We start from the raw sequence: 20,757 nt of genomic DNA on the forward strand, positions 1-20,757 counted from the left end.
AAAGGTTATAATAACTAGAGTAAAGAGTATTAGTAAAACTATTTAAATTATTAGAGTCTAAGTTATCTAGTTCTAATAAGCGCTAGTAGTAATAATAGAAGTTTATTATATAAGAGCTTTAAAGTAGATAATTTTAGTATAAGCCTTAGTGTATATACTATATTTTTTATTATAAACTTTTTTATAAATATTCTTATACTTATAAACTTTTTTAATCTTATATTTAGTAGTAATATAATAGTTCTTTAAGTTAAGTATAGTTATATAAATATTAACTTTTATAGTTTAAGCCTACTTTTAGAAAGTAGTAATCTTAATATTAGACTTAATAAGCTAGTATTAGAAAGCTTCTAAGGTCTTTACTACGTTAGTAGTTTAGATATAGAGTTAGTATAACTAATTATATTTATTAGTAAGCTTTTCTTATACTTTATTAAAGCGTATATTAGTATTAGCTAAGTTATTATAAAGAAAGTACGTAGTATTAAAATAGAACTTATACTTCTTAAAGTTATTCTTTATAGTAAAAGCTTAACTATCTTTAAAGAGAGTTTTATCTATATTACTAATAAGCTTAGACTTACTCTTAGTGTTATACTTATATATAGTAAGAATAGAGTAACTACTTTCTAGAAGGTTAAGCTTAGAGATAATATAGCTAGTAATATTACGCTAAGTAATAAAAGAAATAAAAGTATATTCTTATATAAGTAATAGAGAGAACTAGATTTATTTCTCTAAAAGAGCTAGAGTAACTACTTATAATAAAGTGTATATAGACTATTAATATAATTACTAAAAGCTCTAGTTAAACTAAAGCTAGGTATTAGTAGTAACTTAGAGAGCGTTATAATATCTACTTAGTAGATCTAGATAGTAGGCGCTGCTATAGTTAATATAGCTAAGAGGTATACTAAAAGAGAAGTAGTAAAGCGCTTTACTCTTACTATAGATCTTAGTAATATTACTAAGAGTATCTATATTAGTAAAGGTAATAATCTTTTAAGGTTTAACTAAGTTACTATAATTATTATAGTTAACGCTTTTATTAAGCTAGTAGTAGATCTAGGTAGTATTACTCTTATTATTTTTATTATTAGAGTTAATAATATAGCTACTATCTATAGTTAGATTAACTTAGAAGTTATTTTAGAAGGCGCTAGAGAACTAGAAAGAACTACTATTATAGAGGTTAGAGCTACTATATAAGTAAAGAAAGAACTAATAAGAATTCTAAGAGCTATTATACGCTATAGTAGTAAGTAAGTGCTAAGTACTACTTAGAGTAGTAAAGTAAGAAAACTAAAACTAATTTATGTAATAACTACTATAAGTAGTAGAGGCTATAGTAAGTTTAGTAAATAAGAGTACGCTAGAGGTAGCGCTAGAGTTAGTAGATATTATAAGTAATAGAGTAATCTTAGTAACTAATCTACGTAGGCTTAGAGAGTGTAAGGTAAGATAGAATACGTCTCTACTACTAGGTAAGTAAAGAATTAGTAATAATATAGTTATAATCTTTAAAAGTAGCTTAGCTACTTTTAGAATATAGAATATTAACTATAATAATATATAAGAGTTATATAGAGATTAGATAATAATATTATATTAAATTATAATATTATTATAGTAAGGCTTAGAAGAAGCACTTAGAGGTTAAATATATATACTATAGGCTGTTAGCCTAAGGTAGGCCTAACGCCTAAGAAACTAAACTATTATAGTTATAGTATAACTAAAAAAGCTTTCTTATACTAAGTTAGTAACTAGATTAAAGTATTAGATAATAAAGCTAGTTAGGTAGTTAGTATCTTTATATATAAGTACTATAATTATTATTACTTATTTATTAATATTAATTTAATAGATAGTAACTTTATAACTAAAAGAGTTATATTAACTCTTACTTAGTAGAATATCTTTTATAATAGAGTTTTAAAGCACTATATATTTACTATAATAGAAAAGTGTTAGATCTTTAGTCTACTAGCGCTATAAACTAAAAAGCTATAAATTATTTTAAGCCTAAAAGATAAAGAGTTTATATTTATTAATAAAAATATTTACTTTATATAACTTAGCTTTTTTTCTTATACTTTCTATAATCTATATCTTACTCTAATTACTATAGAAAGAATTAACTCTTTTTAAACTCTAAGCTCTTCTTATATATTTTCTATACTAGTTACTACTTTACTTTACTATACCTTTTATAGATATATATTTATACTTTTTATTTTTATAGCTTTACTAAGAGTTTAAGATAGTATGTTATTACTTATATAACTTAGAGTTATAATATTATCTATATAATATTAGTTAAGGTAGTAAGAGTTTAATAGTAGTATTCTATTAGTTACACCTTTTACTTATTTATAATAAACTAGATATTTAAATATATATTTTAAAGTTATATATTCTTATATTCTATACTAGTTTTTCTTTATACTACTTTATATTTTTATAATATAGTTAAAATATATAAGCGTAAAGCTAACTTTTAAAGCTATTACTAGAGGTCTCTTAGCTATAGAAGAGGTAAATATAGTATATAGTTAGACTTTAGAACTATTCTATAATAAATTTTCTTATTATTTATAGCTATATATTATATATATAACTAATTAGTATAATTTTATATTTCTTTTTAATTATAGTTAACTCTAGAGTTTTAAAAGCTACTTTAAAGCTTTCTATAATTAAACGCGCTTACCTTAGTTTTTTAGTACCTCTATTTACTTATACTATATAGTATAGCTTACTAAAACTAATATAATAGATTTAAAATAATACTATAAGCTTAAGTAAAAGTGTTTATATAAAATTTAACTTAATTCTAAGTAGTATAAGTACTTTTAAGAAAAAGAATTTATAATTTATAAAACGCGCTAGTATATAATATAATATAATAAAGTAGAGACTACTATAGATAGAGTTAGGTTACTCTATAATAGTAAGAGTAGCTAACTATAGTTTACTATTATTATTTCTATATATAGGTATTCTATCTATACTTTAAGTAGCTAAAGATTATCTAGTTTCTAGTAGTCTAAACTACTATATTAATCTTTTAATTCTAATATTCTAGTAATATAATACACTTTACTAGTATATCTAACATTTATAGGTTCTATTCTTCTACTTATAACTACTATACTAGGCTAGAAAAAAATATTTTCTCTTAACTAAGAATTATAGTAGTAATAACTATCTAGCTCTATTTTATACTAACCTAGCTTACTAGATAGGCTAATATATAGTAATATTAGCTACTAGAGATATTATATTATATTTCTAAGCTTTACTACGCTATTCTATATACTATCTAGGTATACTAATATTCTATTAATTAGGTTACTTACTAGCTTAACCTTTTATACTTATACTACTCTTTTTTCTCTTTTTATATATACTACTTATATATATTCTTTACTTCTACTCTATTAATAATACTATATAGTTAAGTTACTTAGTATATAAAGACTAAATCTAAAGTCTATTTAGTAGCTAGATAGAGGTTTTAGTAGAAGAAAATAATTATTTTACTAGTCTAAGAATATACGTAAAGATAAATATTAAGCTTTTACTTTTTAAAACTAGCTTATAGTAGATATATAATAATATTAAAATAGAAATATTTATACTAATTACTAAAAAAGATAGACTTATTATAGTAGTTAAAAAAGCTAAGAATACGTCTAAGTATAGAATATAAGTATTAAAAATTATAAAGCTAATACTTCTAGTAATCTAAAAGCTTACCTAGATAGTAGTAAGAATATTCTAGAATATTATTATGTCTAAGGCTAACCTAAGCTAAGTAACTACCTTTAAGATTTAAGAAGTTACTATATAATCTAGATATTTACTAATACTTTTAGCTCTTTAGGTAGCCTTTAGATCTAAATCTCTACTAATCTAGTAAATATTACTTAGTATTCTAGACTTCTACTAAGCCTAGTATCTTATACCTTTTTATTTTTCTATATATATACCTTAGAATACTAACCTAGTAGTAGATACTAATAATATTCTTACTTTACTAGATAGCTACCTCTTTTATTATATTCTAGATAGCTACCTTTAACTCTATTCTAGAATTATTATTCTTTAGAAGTAGATAATATTCTTACTCTACTAGACTACTATCTCTTTTATTATATTCTATATAGCTATCTCTAACTTTATTTTAGAATTATTATTCTTTAGAAGTAGATAATATTCTTACTCTATTATATAGCTATCTCTTTTATTATATTTTATATAGCTACTTCTAATATTAACTAGATATATTTACTCTTAGAAAAACTATTACTTAGAATATTAAAGTATATAGTATAAGGTATATAATAATAGTATATAATAATAGTATATAATAATAGTATATAATAATAGTATATATATTAAAGTACTTTATAGTTATATAAGGTAATAATAAGTATATTAGATACTTAGTATTAAGAAGAATATTAATATATAGTAATAGACTATATTATTAAAAGAGTAATTAGAATCTATTTAAAGTTTTGTTAGTAATAGAGTATATAAGTTATATTTATATATTTAAATTTAACTAATAATAAAAGGTTACTAAAAGTTATAACGCTAGTAGCTTTAAGTAAAAGTATAATATAAGTAGCTTTAAGTAGAAGCTTTATAAGAATAGCTATCTAAGTATAGAAGTAGATAGTTATAACGCTAGTAGCTTTAAGTAGAAGCGTAACGCTAGTAGCTTTAAGTAAAAGTAAAATACTAGTAGTTTTAAGTAGAAACTTTATAAGAATAGCTATAAAGAAAGAAAGTCTCTTTAAATATAGGCTACTACTACTACTACTACTACTACTACTACTACTACTAAATAGAATATAGAAATAGTTTTAGCTATTTTAATTTTCTAGTAATAGCTATTAAAGAGACGTAATTATAAGAAGCTATACTACTACTATAGTAGCTATAAATAAAAAAAGTAAAATAGATAAAAGAATAGAAATAGAGATAAAAGTAAGAGTAATAGAGATAGAAGTAGAGTAATAATAGAAGAATCTTTACTAGTAGATAGCTTTATAGATTAAGCTCTAAAGTAATAAGATTATAGTTAATAGTAAGTATATAATATAAGAAAGACTTATAAACACTATACGTCTTTATAAGTAAGAAATTAAGTAACTATATCTACGCTTAAGTATATTTTTCTAAAGCTAATAGTATTATAATAAAAATATATTAAGTATAGATAAGAAATAATACTTTTCTATTATAAAAAATATATTAAGTATAAATAAGAAATAACACTTTACTACTATAAAGAATTAAGTAGCTTAAGCCTTTTAACTAGCTAATCTAGTATTAGAGATAGTAATAGTATTAATAATACCTACTCTAGGCTTAATAACTAGAAATAGTAGTAAGAAAGAAAAGAATAGATAACTACGTATCTAATATAACGTATTAACTAGCCTAGAATATAGATATTAATTTTATTATATACTATAAGAGCGCTAGACTTCTTAGAGTATACTTTACTAGAAATAAAAATAGTATATATTATTAATAAAGTCTATTCTAGCGTAGTTTATATTATCTAATAAAGAGTAAATATAGTAATAGCTAGCTAGATAGAGTAGTAAAAGAAGGTAAACTAATAACTACGTAATAGTCTAGTAGTAGATAGTAATAGCTAGCTAGATAGAGTAGTAAGAGAAGGTAAACTAATAACTACATAATAGTCTAGTAGTAGGTAGTAATAGCTAGAGTAGTAAAAGAAGGTAAACTAATAACTACGTAATAGTCTAGTAGATATAGTATTAGCTAACTAGAGTACGCGCTTAATATATAGATTAGTACTTCTATATAGATAGAGTTATTATAAAAAGAAATAAAAAGAAAATAAACTTTATCTTATAAGCTAAGCTAGCTATAGTAGATATAGTAAAATAATAAAGATAAGTTAGATATTCTAGAAAAGCTTTAAGTTTTTTAATCTATAGATATCTTTATAGACTAAGCTAGCTATAGTAGATATAGTAAGATAATAAAAAAAAGTTAGATATTCTAGAAAAGCTTTAAGTCTTTCTATTTATAGATATCTTATAGGCTAGGCTAGCTATAGTAGACGCTAGAGAAAAAGTATAAATATAAGTAGTAAAAGTTTCTAATTTAAGGTTAAAAAGTCTATAGATATCTAGTAAACTAAATATAAGCTAATACCTATATAGTAGAGTAATAAAAAGTAAACTTATTAATAAATAAGTATAATATTAAAAAGTAGCTAAAACGCTATATTATATTATAATAGTAATATTAATATATCTAGCCTTTAGATTATAATAGTAAGAGTTAGTAATATATTTAGAAGTAAGTACTCTAAAGAGTAGAGGTTATAAAGTATATATAACTAATATAACTATAGTTTTCTAAGCTAACTTTAAGCTAAAGCTATACTACGCTAGTCTATTATATAACTTAAATTATATACTACTAAATTTTTCTCTTCTTAAAGCGCTTATCTTCTCTAGCTTAATCTATTATATAAAAAGCGCGCTTAGCTTCTTAGTTAATAGAGAGCTTTTACTATATACTACTTTTTATAGATATATAGTCTAGTAAATAGTAACTAATAATACTACTACCTATTTTTAGCCTTATTACTAAATTCTTAGTAGTTAGTTTCTTTATATATAATAACTAACTCTCTACTATCTTTTAATACTTATACTCTATACTTATAAAATATATATTATATATAATTTAATATAATAGCTACTATTATAAATAGCTAGCTACTTTTTTAGTATTAAGTATTAATAGATAATAGATAATATATACCTTACGCTATTTTATAAATAAAAAGAATTAATAAAAAAGCTTTACTAGGCCTAGGTAATAGATAGAAAGAAATCTAAGATAAGAAATAAAAAAGCTAGTTATAATATTATATTAGTAGTCTACTAAAAGGTAAAGTATATATACTAATATACTAGCTAAGAATTAGCTATAGATACTACTAGAGAAGCGCGTAATAGCGTAGAAGTTTTATAATATAGAGCTTTTCTAGTATTTTATTTCTAATACTATATATTATAGTATTAGTAACTATAAATAATAATCTAAGTAGTTACTTAAGCTAAACTATCTATCTATAAGACTTATATAAATAATAAAATATATAAAGATATACTAAAATTATATACTATAATTATAGCTATAAGAAGAATATAAAATACTTTATAGATAAATATATAATAATATTAATAGCTTAACTATAATAAAAGTATTATAAAAGCCTTTTCTCTTCTAGGCCTAAGAGATAGAGTCTATAGCGTACTTTTTTTAAAATTAAATAATTATATAATTATATAATTACGTAATTACGTAATAATATATTACTATATTAGACTCTAAAAGTAAACTTAAAAAATCTCTAACGCTAGCCTAGATTTATAACTTATAATACTTATACTTATACTACTACTAATATAATATTTACTATACGCATAATTATAATACGCTAACTACTTTATATTTATTATATATTACTAATAGCTATCTAGACTATTAACTAGTAGTACTAATACTAGCTTTATATAATTACGTAACTCTAAAAGATAACTTAGTAAGCTTATAGCTAGTATAAAGTTTAATCTAACCTAGAATACTTATATAAAGCTTATATAATACTTATATAAATACTAGTAATCTATATTCTATACGTAATTACTTATAAGCTAGCTATATTAGCTATATTACGCTATTCTCTAGTATACTAACTATCTATTCTACCTATTATTACGCGTCTATTAGTATAGTCTAATACTATACTATATATATACTACCTTATATAGCTAGTAAAGTACTATCTTCTTTTAGCTAAGAAAAATATTACTTATTATAAGCTTAATAAAGTTAAGCTTATTTTAGATTACTAGTATTTTTATAATTTTAGCTAGCTTCTTATTTAATATACTAAGCTAGTTAAACTATTTCTTTATAATTACTAAAATATTAAAAAGAAAGTCTATTTAGTAGAGATAAAATATACTTATAATATATAAAGCTATAAGGTATCTTTTATTAGTAGTAATTACTTTTATTTACCTTCTACTATTTTAATAAAAGCTCTTTTTTAGCTTTATTCTTATAGCTATATTTTATAGTTTTTTTATTAAAAACTTTCTAAGAAAAACTAAAAGGTTAAATATACTATACGTATAACTAGTAAGAACTACTAAAGTAGTATATTCTATTACGCTAAGTATTATTATTATTATAAAAACTAAAGCTTTTATTATAAGTATAAAAGAGAAGTTTAGTATAAAAAGTTTTTTATATTTAGTAAATATATTAGTAGATTAAAAGTATATAAAAGTTAAGAAAAATATAAAATAAAAAGAAGTATTCTCTATATATAAAGTTGTATATAATCTTTTTTAGGCTACTATTCTCTAAACTATAGTATTAACTTCTATAATAGTATTATAACTATAGTTATTTACTTAGCTCTATAGCTAATAAAGAGACTTTTATTTAATACTATACTACTTTTTAACTTTTAGCTTTTTTACTAATAAGAGCTATCTATTATTACTATTAGTATTTACTTAGCTTTAAAAGCTTATTTAGATATATATTTCTAGAATTTTAATATTTTTATAGCTTTATAGCTTTATAGCTTACTTATTACTACTTCTAAGTTTACTTTTAAGTTTTTTAAAGAAGCTTTTTTTACTATTACTTTTTATAAGTATATTATTATTATTATTAAAGTACTATATTTATAGTAAATATTATAAAAAGAGTTTTATTAATTATTATAGCTATATATAGTAAGTATAAAGTGTTTAAAAAATATACTTATATTAAGATTACTATATAGAGTTACTAACTACGTTTTATTACTCTACTCTATATTAATACTTTACTTTAATAAAAGCCTTTCTATAATATATTTATAATACTAGATAATAATTAAAACTATATATAATAATAAATTTAATATTAATATAATATAAAATATACAATATAATTACTATATAACTTTTATAATATAGCTAGAAAATTCTAATATATTATTAGCTAATAAGTCTATTATATTTTTAAAATAATGTTTATTATATTATATAACTATATTAATATTAGATTTAAGCTCTTTATAGTATAAAACTATATTTAGTATATTAAGTATTTTGCTTTATATTATCTAAAAGTAGCTAATTAAATACGTTATTAATTTATAAAGCTTTTATAGTTATTATATCTATAGTATAGAGCGCGCTATAGTAGTAATTTACCTTTAGTTTTTTTAAAATAATATATCTAATTATAGTCTAATATTATATATCTAGTATTTAACTAACTCTATTATTAAATAATAACTTAATTAAACTTAAGAGTACTAATAATAAGTTTAATAACTTTTTTTAATATTCTTATTAAAGACTCTAAATTTAGTATTTATAAAATTGTAGATTTTAGTTACATAATAAATTTTAGCACTAGTATAATATTGTACAAAGCAGCGTAACGTCTAGACACGCGTAGACCGATGCGATAGAAGCTACAATTTGCCGCTGTCCTAGTCCAAACACCTTGCATATCGTTCCCAAATGTAACGCGCAAGGACTAGGTGCCTCTTATGCTTATCTTGCTACAAAGTCTACTTCGCCTCAGCGCAGGACCTCTCCCAGAAAAGCTGATCCGTGCCACTTGTGGCAATGAACTCTCCCTGCTCTAGCGAATTCATAAGATACGCGCAATTTCCAAGCTTTGGGTTGAACAGATAACTCTTGCATTCTGCTTCGGCCAAACATAGCGTCGCACAAGTCGAAACATCGGTCGCATCGATCAAGTTGAACGAAGAAGCGTAGTATGCCTCAACATTGGCGAAGCCTTCGACGCCACACGTGTTGCTTGGAGTCGGGCTGGGGGAAGGAACATCGCACTTTCCGAATCCAGCTTGGCAGCCTGTTGCACAGAATGCGGCGGTGCTTCCACTGCGAGTCGATGTTAGTATGAGAGAGAGGGGGAGAGGACATTGAGAGCTTACCACCACCCGTAGGCGCTGCAACAATCGCCGAATGAAGAGCCTAGGCATCTCACTCCGCTGCCACAACTTCCGTCGACGGAGATCTTCTGAGTGGGTGCTGGGGTAGCTGCCGAGGTCGTAGTTGGAACTGTAGTCGTGGATAAGGTCGATGAAGATGCCGCCGCTCCGCAGTTTCCAAAGGCTGCATTGCAGCTAGTGCCGCAATGGGCGGTGGACGTTCCACACCATCCATACGCGCTACAGCAATTGCCAAATGGAGAGCCGACGCAGGTGAAGCCAGAAGTTCCGCCGCAAGTTCCATCAGTGGAGATCGTTCCGCCCGTAACCGGGGCCGCTGATGCTGCGGGCACTTTCGATGATACTGCGGGTGCTGCCGATGAGACTGCGGGTACTGCCGATGACACTGCAATTATCGTCGAGGATACTGCAAGTGTTTTCGATGACGTCGCAGGTGCTGAGGAAACGATGACCGCGGGTGCTGAAGATACTGGCAACTTGCAGTCTCCAAATTTAGCCTGGCATCCAGTTCCGCAGTGTTGTGGCGTGGAACCACAACGTCCATTCTTCGAGCAACAGTTTCCCCAGGACGAATTCTTGCAAGTAAGCGTATTCCAGGATTGCTTACCGCAAACACTCGAGGTGCTGACGCGCAACGCATTGACATTAAGGAATAGAAGGGCCGGAACGGCTAATAATATCGAAGAACGCATCGTTTAAAAGAACCGTCGGAACGAGTGACTTGGGTTAAGAAACGGTCGGCGAATGGGGACGCATTACCAGATTAACGAGAGGGAGCGACCAGAATATATTACATCGTGGATAGGAGACTTCCAAGCATGGGCTGACTCGTGAAGCGAAAGTGGTGTTAGAGTTCTCTCGGGCTAGACTCGATGAACCCAACGCTAGGCTATAATTAAACCTGCCAAGGTTATTGCTTCCCCACAAGGCTGAAGATGGCGTTCATCTTGATGCGCACTACGAGCTCAACACTCGTCGCTTTGCATCTGTCAATTGCGGAGTTGCCGTAACGATGCATTCCGCGGGTACACACGATGCCATTGGAGCATCGAACTATGTTCAGCGACCACCTAACATACAACTTGCTTATTATCTTTTGCTTATTGCTCAAGTGAAACTCGAGAGCTAATCTGAGAAAGTGTATATTTGCAGGGACTGACATTGGTTATATAGCCTTTACTAGTGTTAAGCTAGCTTCAACCCAGAGCCTCTTTTCTCCATAGTGACATTTGCTGTCCTGGCTTTCGCTTTCATATCTGCTATCCCCTGTGGTCTTGTGTCTAGTTCGACCTCGCAAAAGAGAGCAGCAAGGAACGAGCTTTTCCAAAGCCGATCGCGCTGAGTGTCGCGGTTCTCAATCGCAACTAACAGAAGGAAAAGACCACTTAGAGCAATCATAACAGCGGGATAGGCGATCCAAGACCATCGTACGTACGCACATGTTGTGTTGAACCACATTTGCCCGTCGGCGGGAGAAGACGACGACTGGAGAGGGATTTGAAGGGGTACAGGGCTACCGTGGGTGCGGATGACAGAAGTCATTAACGTCGCGAGGTTGTCTATCCGTCTTTCAATGCTGTCGAATGTGATATTGCCTTCCTCGAACAGTACACGCAAGTGAACTGAGCCAACTGTTCCGTCGCGTCGGCCCATTGAAAGGTTTTGTTGGTCAAATGTAGCTGTCAGGCTTTCGCTTATAGTCATTTCCGAAAACTTGTTAAGAAGCCACACGCAATCCGGTGGAAAGTACCACCACTTCCATCCCGCGCTTAGATTCGTATGACCGGTGCCGTTGATGTAGGTGGACTCGTCGCTATGTTTCATGAATCTGAACAGCCCAGTACCGGGGCTGACGGAGCCCTCGCATGACTCTTTCATGCCGTTTTGTACAGTGTAGTTGGTTGTCATCGCATGGGTCCATGTAAACATCGTATTTGAGAGGTCACTGTCCCACACGGGCGGTTCATCAAACTGTGCGAATATGCTTCCAAGATACGCAATGTCAACCAATTGCTCTTTCAGAATGGCATCGGTGATCCTAGCTTCATACGTGTTGATCGTTGGGAAGAGTGTACAATTGACAGCCCTCCAATCTGTATCGCGATTGGAAGACCTGAAAAGAAAGTACATCGTGGTCAGGCCGGATGGGGTGAGCGAGGTCCAGGAGCGAACGACTGGTTCTCCACCATTCTCTCGTGACCATTCCAAGCTATTGTGGTCTTCATAATCCAGCGCCAGGTATGCCGTAGTCCAATTGTCTCTTGTCGAATAGGTCTCATTCACTATGCGAATGTTTGAGGTAATGTTGTTACAGAAGTGACCGAAAGCCAAGGTTGAGAATGATGCACTGCCCTTATCTGAGAAAGTGCAGTTGCCGCTACTACAGCCAGAAGAGAGTGTATTGGTCAGATCTCCGACAAGTTGAAGTATGCCGACGCTGATCGCTGCTGCCATCGGGGCATATTCTGTGGGCACGTTGGACTGCATTGTACCTCCGACCTGGTTGTAAGAGTTGGTTCTCGATAGCCTGACCGACGCGGCTGTGTCTTGCTGAAGACAATCCTGGAATTGCACGAGCTGTTGCGAAAAGAAGCCGAGCAGGGATGACATGATCGTGATAGCGGCGCCAAGTACAGCGAGGTAACTGCACACAATTAGTCTTGTCTAAGGCAGGGCTGATCGCGGGGTGGGTACTATATCTGTGATGGTCTCAAGTGGTACATTAAATTGATAAAGCCCCAAGAACCACGGCTCGCTGAGTCGAGTCGTTCCATGTGATCCAATTTCCTGACTTTTCGATACCAGTTCCACTTGCACTGACTGATGCCTGTCGCTCAAGTCAGCTTGTATGCTCTCTAATGTTTAGGTTCAAGTTACCTTCTGTCAATACAACGCCCACGCATGCCCTCATGAGCAGGGAAAATAGTGATATGATAGAGTTTATCGTGACCAGCTGAGGCCATTGTGGAAGCGGTTTATTCTCATGGACCAAAAGTGTCGAAACAAGTCCGGCAAGCGTTAGGGTTGAGGCGATTAGACTCAATGTCTCCAACGTCCAGCTCTTGTTCCAACCCCGGCTCACGGCCTCGACAGAGCGCTTCCATGCAAGGCACACGCGAGCTATCGCTGTTCGAAATATGTTCTTCACCTGCGCGGCGAGATTCCTGCCCTTCTGACTCCCAGCCTTCTGAAGCTTCGGCGCTGTATTTGGTGGCGCATTGCTAGCACTCACTGATCCACTCAGAACGGTGGAACTGGGCTCGTCGATTGTTTTGCTGAGTTTGGACTTGAGAAGTGGCCGTGCCGATAGTTCGGCCAACTCTAGTGACTGAGAGGTCGAAGCCATGCTGACTGCGTACACACGCGTGTGATAGATGCCTTATGTACGATCACCATTGTAAGCTGACCTCACAATGTCAGACGTGTGCGACTGGGGGCAAGGCTGACTTTGCTCGCAAATACCCTATTGGTCGCCGCAGCGCGCGATAAGAATGCAATTAATGCCGGGTAACCTCAGAGCAAGGCTGTGGTTGGTTTTCGCAGGCTCAATATATCGACTTGGAAGCACAGCCTTCGCAATGAACGCAAGCAGCATCAGTCGTGAACCCAGAATCTGCCCGTTAGCTTCTTCTCGCCCTTGTGATTGGTTGCAACTTTATCAACTCTATGGTCCCCATAGTCGAGATAGGTTTGCTATACTACTACATCTGGATCACGAAAACATAACATCACGAGCACATATTCATCGCTTGGTGTCCAGGACTGGTTTCTTTCACCAGGTGGACCATCCAAGCCTGATCGCCTCCTCCCACGGTTCATTCGTTACATTGTTTGTTGCAAGAAAGGACTTGAAGTACATATCTTCGCCAATCGACTTGACATTGTGATTTTCCAGATGGCGTATCGTTAGTGGAAAGATGGCGATGGCCGGAAGAATGTCAGGTTCATCTGCCCCGTGGTCGAGCGAACTATACACATTCTGTGGAATAGAATCGAAGGAGATGCGACGTACAAACTGTTCGTCTCTAGTCCAATCAGGTCCTCGGTAGATGTAGATAAGACCATGGTAATACTCGGTGTCCGGGTCTTCGATGTAACTTGGTACCAAGCCGGGTAGACTACCGGCACCGTTCTCACTGTCCATAGTGGACGACAACCCTAGTGTTTCGACCTGACGTGTATAGTCTCCCCGGCTGCGCTTTTCCTCACGATAGTGGGCGATGCAGGCCTCGTCGGAATCCTCTGCATTTGGGACATGTAGGAAAAATAGCTCGAGGCGGAAGTGACAGAAGTTCTCCATTAGGGAGCCTTCTCTGATCGCCTTGAAGAGCTCATATGGCTGAACATTGTCCGGGTTGACGTCCGGATGGGTGAAGTATATGGTGAAATTGTAAAGCGGTGGAAGAGGACAGGAATCCAGGCCCTGGAACACCATGAGCGCGTTGTGCCTGAAAGGAAGAACATGAGTTATCCTGCGTGGGTGGCGAGCCACTCTGCGGCCTCCACGGGTTACGGGCATGGAGGAATCGGGTTGGGTAGAGCTGATGGTCGTGGTCTGATGAGGGTTACACGAGGTAGTGTTGGCGTGCACATGGACAGGTCACATGTCGGCTGGTTGAGCTACGTGCGCCAAGCGCAAATGAAATTGGACTCCTTCGTCCGGACCTTCTTGATTGCAACGCCCTCTGAATTCCATCACAAATTGTGTCTAGATAACTGCTCTGTGTGATCATGTGCGATCCAAGCAGGCTGTATATGGGTTGTTGCCTAGATGATGGGTGACAGGCTGCCACTGGCGGGCAATTCGGGAGTAGCATGGTCGGCGCGCACGTCCGGCTTGTCGCCCAAGGCCTCTGAACCAAGACAGAGCTTCCGCTCCAGCAACAGCCCTGGAGCTACCGCCCGGATCAATCACGAAGTCCTTCCAAACTTATGTACCATGTTCTGACATCGAAATATTGATCGTACTGCGCTAATCATGTGGTCCACTCCGAACCAATGCGATAGGCATACCTCCCGAAATCCGCTTCCAATGAGCTACACGACTAGTCGACATTCACACTTCCTCAGCGGTCACGTCCACATGAGCACCCGTGTAGGCATCTCTGCAATCGTATCGCAGCACATTTCCACCATCGTATACTTAGCACTTCTCGAACAAGCCCGTAAAACCGCTCGATCGCGCGTCACAATCCCGTTTATCGCCAAGCGACTGCCTGCATCACAGCTAGGGCGGAGACACATTACATTGGTACTTGGTCGACATGATCAAGTCCACCGGATAGGTTTCTGCGAGAGCGACGCTCCAGAGCCGACACCACAACTTGCTTTGAGGTGCGCTCAGTACCCTGCGCCTTGGGATGAGGCCGGAAGCGAAGCTGGTCGCGGCGAGGCGCGCATACAGCACATGCACGAGCGCCTATGGCATCAGCTCATCGCAGCGGTACGCAATCGTAGGCATGAAGCTCGGTCATGTCAAGGTTGCGAGTTCCCTGGATATACATAGTTCTGGTGGCTGGCCGCACGCATACATCGACACGAGCACTGCGCTTCTGTCACAGAGACTGAAAGTACAAGGTTTCGAGACTCATTCGACGTCGATGCGTTGTCTGAAATGGCACTCGGAAGCATTGCTCATGTCATGACTTCGAAGGCTATTGACAGCTCTAGGACTTTGAGCGAAAGTGCTCTGCTTCACTTTTCGCCGACCTTCCCAGTCATCGAATGTGTCGCCATATACCCTCGTGTTGGCTTTCGGCATGGGCTCTCAAGACCATACTTAATGATTGATATATACTACGCCTTGTTGAGCTACCTAGAAGAGTCCTCCTTCATGATCCACTCCTCACTAGTCGCATCATTGGTGACAACACCCGGCGAATCATGACCATCGCGCAACTTCTCATCTCTGTTCACTGAGATACCAGACCCAGACACGGTGCCGATGCTAGCTTGTGGTACCTCTTTTCCACCTGCAGCCCAAGCGCGGGCGCTTCCCGCATGTTCCGCATCCGTGAACTCGTAATCTTCGCCATGATCCGATGGCTCGCCCGCGCCTAGCTTGAATAGTTTGGAGTTTCCAACCCGAAAGGGAGACTTGCGCCAGGATGCTCCGCCAGAACTCGCTGCGTTGCCGCTGTGTGCCGCCGATGGTCCAGCAAAGATTCCAGGAGCCATCATCGCTAGAAATGGACGGAGACAAGGTAGACAGCCGCTCATGATACCAACGTTGAACTCGATGCACAATGCCATAGTGACCCGAGTTGCAACCCCTGCGAGAAGGCTATGTTAGCACGATGACAGTCTATTGTGGAACGGTACTGCTCACATGTGGTATCCCATGTCTTGAAGTAATCCTGCGACCAAACGACCTTCAAGATGCCGCCGACGCATGTCAGGACGCCGAAAGAAAAAACCGCGACCAGATGCACGCGTTGTGATAGCGGTAACTTGACCTGCCACAGTGGCGCGACTGGCCAAAGGAACACCACAAAGTCCGACACTACATTGCAGATGCCGCTCGCGGTGAGTAATTGATGCGAGTCCAAACATACTTTGTCGATAATCGTGAAATCCTAGAGTGACTGGATTGGACTGGGACAGGAAAGTCAGTCAAGATCAAACATCAGCCCTGGGGTTATGACCTACACGCATTGCAGAATGTAGAGTGCCGACGAAATGACACCCCACAGAAGCTGGTACCCGATCATCGTCCAACAGAACAATTTGTTCGTGCGCGAGGGGAAAAGCTTCAGGTACGTCATACAGACGGAAAGCTTTGTGAGTGTCATAGAAGCATTGTACATTGTGACACTCGCGACGTTGTACTAAGAGCCATCAGTATGAATATTGAAACCAATGGTAATTGCTTACTTTTGCAGAGCTCACAAACGTCATCGGGTTCACATCATAAAGATGACGCCCAAGAGAGTTGGTGGTTGTAACCAATAAGCACACAGAAATCGCCAAGGCGAAGACCTACACATGTTAGATACATAACATAAGAGCATAGGGCGAACATACCGCTGCGCCAACCATGATCCAGTCATCGGCTCCTACACCTGACTTCTGATTCGCCCGAACGTAGATTCTGCCAGCGACAAAAAGCACCATTGGGATGGTTGTCGCGTATATTGCAGCTTCGACACTGCCCCTTTGCGAGACTGGGTCGACATAGTTGGGTATTGGCCATGTTGCGATGATGGCTGGCGTGAGCGCGGTTCCAGAAGCCATAACAACGCCGGGATCAAGGTTCGTGATATGGGTATGTTTGGACTTGTAGTGCCAGAATGTTTGGTTTGTATCACAAAGTCAGAGGCCACGCGCACGGCACGTACACAGGAGTGTCGAGATTCCAAGACAACCCCCGGACTGAAGAGACAGTGAAGACTAAGTATCCCGGTGCAAGGTGGTGCTGACCTTGATTTCAGAACGCTTGCGGGTTCTGGTGTGTGGCTCAACCTTGCTCGACACGTCGTGACTGACACCGGATCTGACTCCGCCGTTGGACAGCGTACTACCAACGCCATTTCATTAGTGCACGCCATCGTGCCCAGTACGCGAAAGTAACCGTCAAGTCGCCAATCAATTTACCGTGATAGACGATCAGGCCTCCTCTTTGCACCGATTTCAAGTTTACGGGCTTTTGCATGATTGCCATCTAACCACGTTATTAGTAGATCAGTGCGTCAGTGATCGGCTTGTGGGTAGTGTATATACTTGCAGCGACTACTCAGACTAGTGTCCCCTTTTCGAGAACCATCCGGAGCATTTCGTCTGTCGGGTGATGTACCTGGCAATACATGATACATTTTCATTTGTGAGAGTCGAGTCGTCGTCACATCATACGTATGCAGCAGTATAAGCAACGAAGAATAGAGCGCACCAATTTCTATAACGTGACAGGTCTCCTCGACAATCACAAAACAGTATAGTCAAAACATGTGCATCTACCTAGGCATGCTTGCAGCCGGTTGCCCTCATCTCTCGCGCTATCTCGTACAGATATCATCGAGATGCAGCCTCGCCAATCGGACTCGGGGCCGTGAGCGTGTGGATATGCGTGAAATCTCCGTTCCACGGTCCGGTGCACCTTAATAGCCCGCTGTCTAGGCTGGTACCTGACGCTAACTCACCTGAAACACATGCGGGTCATCTAAGCCGCCACAAGTCGAAGCACGCAAACGAGCTGTATGACATGCTCTTGGGACTGTTTACCACGTTTATCGCGTGCGAAGGAGCTCCTCGTAGTCGCATGATCCCCAGCGTCATGCCCTTGCTGGAGGACCGCGGTATGAACCTAGATGTCATTGGCCTCTAAAGATAAAAACGACTGCTCACGTCCCCTGCCCATGTGATTAAGCCCAGCAACTTACAACCCGCTTGCAACATCTGTTTACGAGTCAAGAAGCGCGCGATTTCGGTATGAAAACCTGGTAACGCGCAGAATGCTTATCGCGCATGATGGCTACCTGGTGGCTGGGTACAACGCCCCCGCTCCCGCAATCCCCGCGGCGCTCTTTCCGATTGGGTCGCATACAAGTTTGCGTTCTCCACGATCTGTATGTACTATTACCTAGGAGCCGACATGCTGGATGATAATATCCCTTTGCGACCCCCGCAGTCACGATGGTAGGCAACGAGGCGTTGGTATGGGGGGCCTTGGGCCGTCAACCCTGTGCAGGCTACCTAGGTATGCTGCCTCCCGAAGTTGGAACCTCGAATTGTCATTGAACACTGAGATGGGTTACTGGCCTTCTTTGACAAACACTTCATACCTACCGTTCACACCGTGTAGGTCTTCGAAGAGATTTTCATACCGAGTGGCACAGCTGAGAACACTAAGATCACTAAAGAATACGATACGTTCAAGGCCGTCGAACAGCAAGCCACCGCTAGCATGACTCAACATTGGGATAGGCCGATTGCGATCTACATACACCTTAGGTATCACCGCATGAGCAGCCAAACTTGGGTTCCTGCCGAGAACTTTCGCTGAAGGATACTTATCCAGGGCTACAGTAGTCTCATGCGATCTCGCCTGCACTTGATCTGCATCGAGCGCAGTGTAACACTTCACCAGCTGAAATGACCATTTGCCGCTGCGGTTCACTGGTAACGATCCTTGATCAATAGTGTGTAGTAAAGAAGACCTCCAACGTACGATCAGTGGTTTCGAAGCTGTCGACCCGATATCTGAGCTACGTCAAACATGCTGCGCAGTCGAAGCTACCTCCTTATACTTCTTCCAAGCGACTCTCCTCTGTACCATCCAAGGAAACCCTCTTATCTCCATGTCGTACATCCATCGTTCAACGAGCACCGTCATTCTTGCTTGGAAGGTCCACTTTCCGATCAAAAGTGTCCCCGCTGCTGATATCTTGGCCCTTCTGCTGCGTCTCTTCTGCATCCTCCAATTCCACACCCTTGAAAACATACGACCCCATACAAACAACAAAGCCTGCCAATTCGAGGCACACTCCCTGCACCGTGCGAAAATGAATGTGTAACATCGTATCCCAGTCCGCAGGACCAGAATGCGCCTGATGCAAGCGCAGTGTTTGCGTAAGAACGTGGATGCCGAGAACGACAAGAGACAGACCAGGTATATACGCGTAGCGCCACGGAACGAGCTTAGCGATGCTCCGGAGAACCTTGTTTGTGCGCTTTGCAGAATCGGTCATGACTCTCATATCCGGCAACTGCAGGTCCCTGAAGGTGAGCCAGATCACACAGAGATGGGCGCCGGCTTGAGACACGAAGTACCCAAACACGAGGACGAGCCAGATCAAGAACTTGTAGTATCCGCCTGGGTCCTGGTGCGTGAACACCGTGTGCAATGCGTGGCCGAAGGTGAAGAAACCGAGTAGCAGGATGTACAAGCCGGGTATGTAGAGGTAGCGGAAGGGGATGCGATAGAGGGCTTGGAATGTTACGCTGTTTGTTGTTGAGGTGTCGTCCATCTCCAATCGCGTGTAGATGTGTTGTAGATGCGTGGTAGATGTGTGGTGTGTTCTGGTAGATAGTCGCCCCTCCGGATGAGACGGCACAGTGGTCCGAGGAAGGCATGCGAGCTGTGCCGCATAACCTCGTTGAAGAGGATGTGTAGTATGACAAACTGCGACTGAAGGCACGTCTTGCAAGCTAACCGGGAAGACGCTATCAATTGGTTTATTCCGCACCCGATTGTAACTACCATCTGACACAGTCAATGCGACTCAGCTCACTGAACGGTCTGGCGACAAGTCTCACGAATGCAAAATTCTCGGTCAGCCTGAGGTCTCTGCAGTCACCAGCAAGCAGTCAATATGAGAATCCACAACCCGACTTATTCGATCTCAACTCCACTGCTATGCGTTGATCAACCCCGGTACAAAGATGGCTGGGGTCGGGATAATCTAGCGGCACTGCGCACTTGCTCTTCCCATTCAGCACAACATCTTTGGAGGTTGGACGCAGGGGTACAATCACGCAGCCTTGCTTCTCGAACTGGTCAGCGAAAGTTCGAATTAGGAATGGATAATGGAAAGTCCAAGTTTGGTAGCGATGAAGTGCAAGATGTTCAATTAGGATGGAAATTCGATTGATTAGAGGCCGAGCCCATTTTTTACGACACTCTCATAATCGTAGTATGTTGAGCCTAATGGATGGTAATAGGACACCAAACGAGTTGCCCGTAATGACCTGCACTCATATGT

The 20,757-nt window shown here is 37.3% G+C and overlaps 1 protein-coding gene across 1 annotated transcript; it reads right to left on the reverse strand.

The window, feature by feature from the left end:
* Window positions 1-19,371: 19,371 nt before the first annotated feature.
* J4E92_010934 (uncharacterized protein) lies at window positions 19,372-20,022 on the reverse strand (the record flags this gene model as incomplete). Its single annotated transcript, XM_051502268.1, has 1 exon — window positions 19,372-20,022. One exon carries the CDS (start codon window positions 20,020-20,022, stop codon window positions 19,372-19,374), a length of 651 nt encoding a protein of 216 aa, XP_051347493.1.
* Window positions 20,023-20,757: the final 735 nt, after the last annotated feature.

Source organism: Alternaria infectoria (assembly GCF_024043175.1).
Source record: "Alternaria infectoria strain BMP 0036 chromosome Unknown scaffold_48, whole genome shotgun sequence".
Taxonomy (NCBI): Eukaryota; Fungi; Ascomycota; class Dothideomycetes; order Pleosporales; family Pleosporaceae; genus Alternaria; species Alternaria infectoria.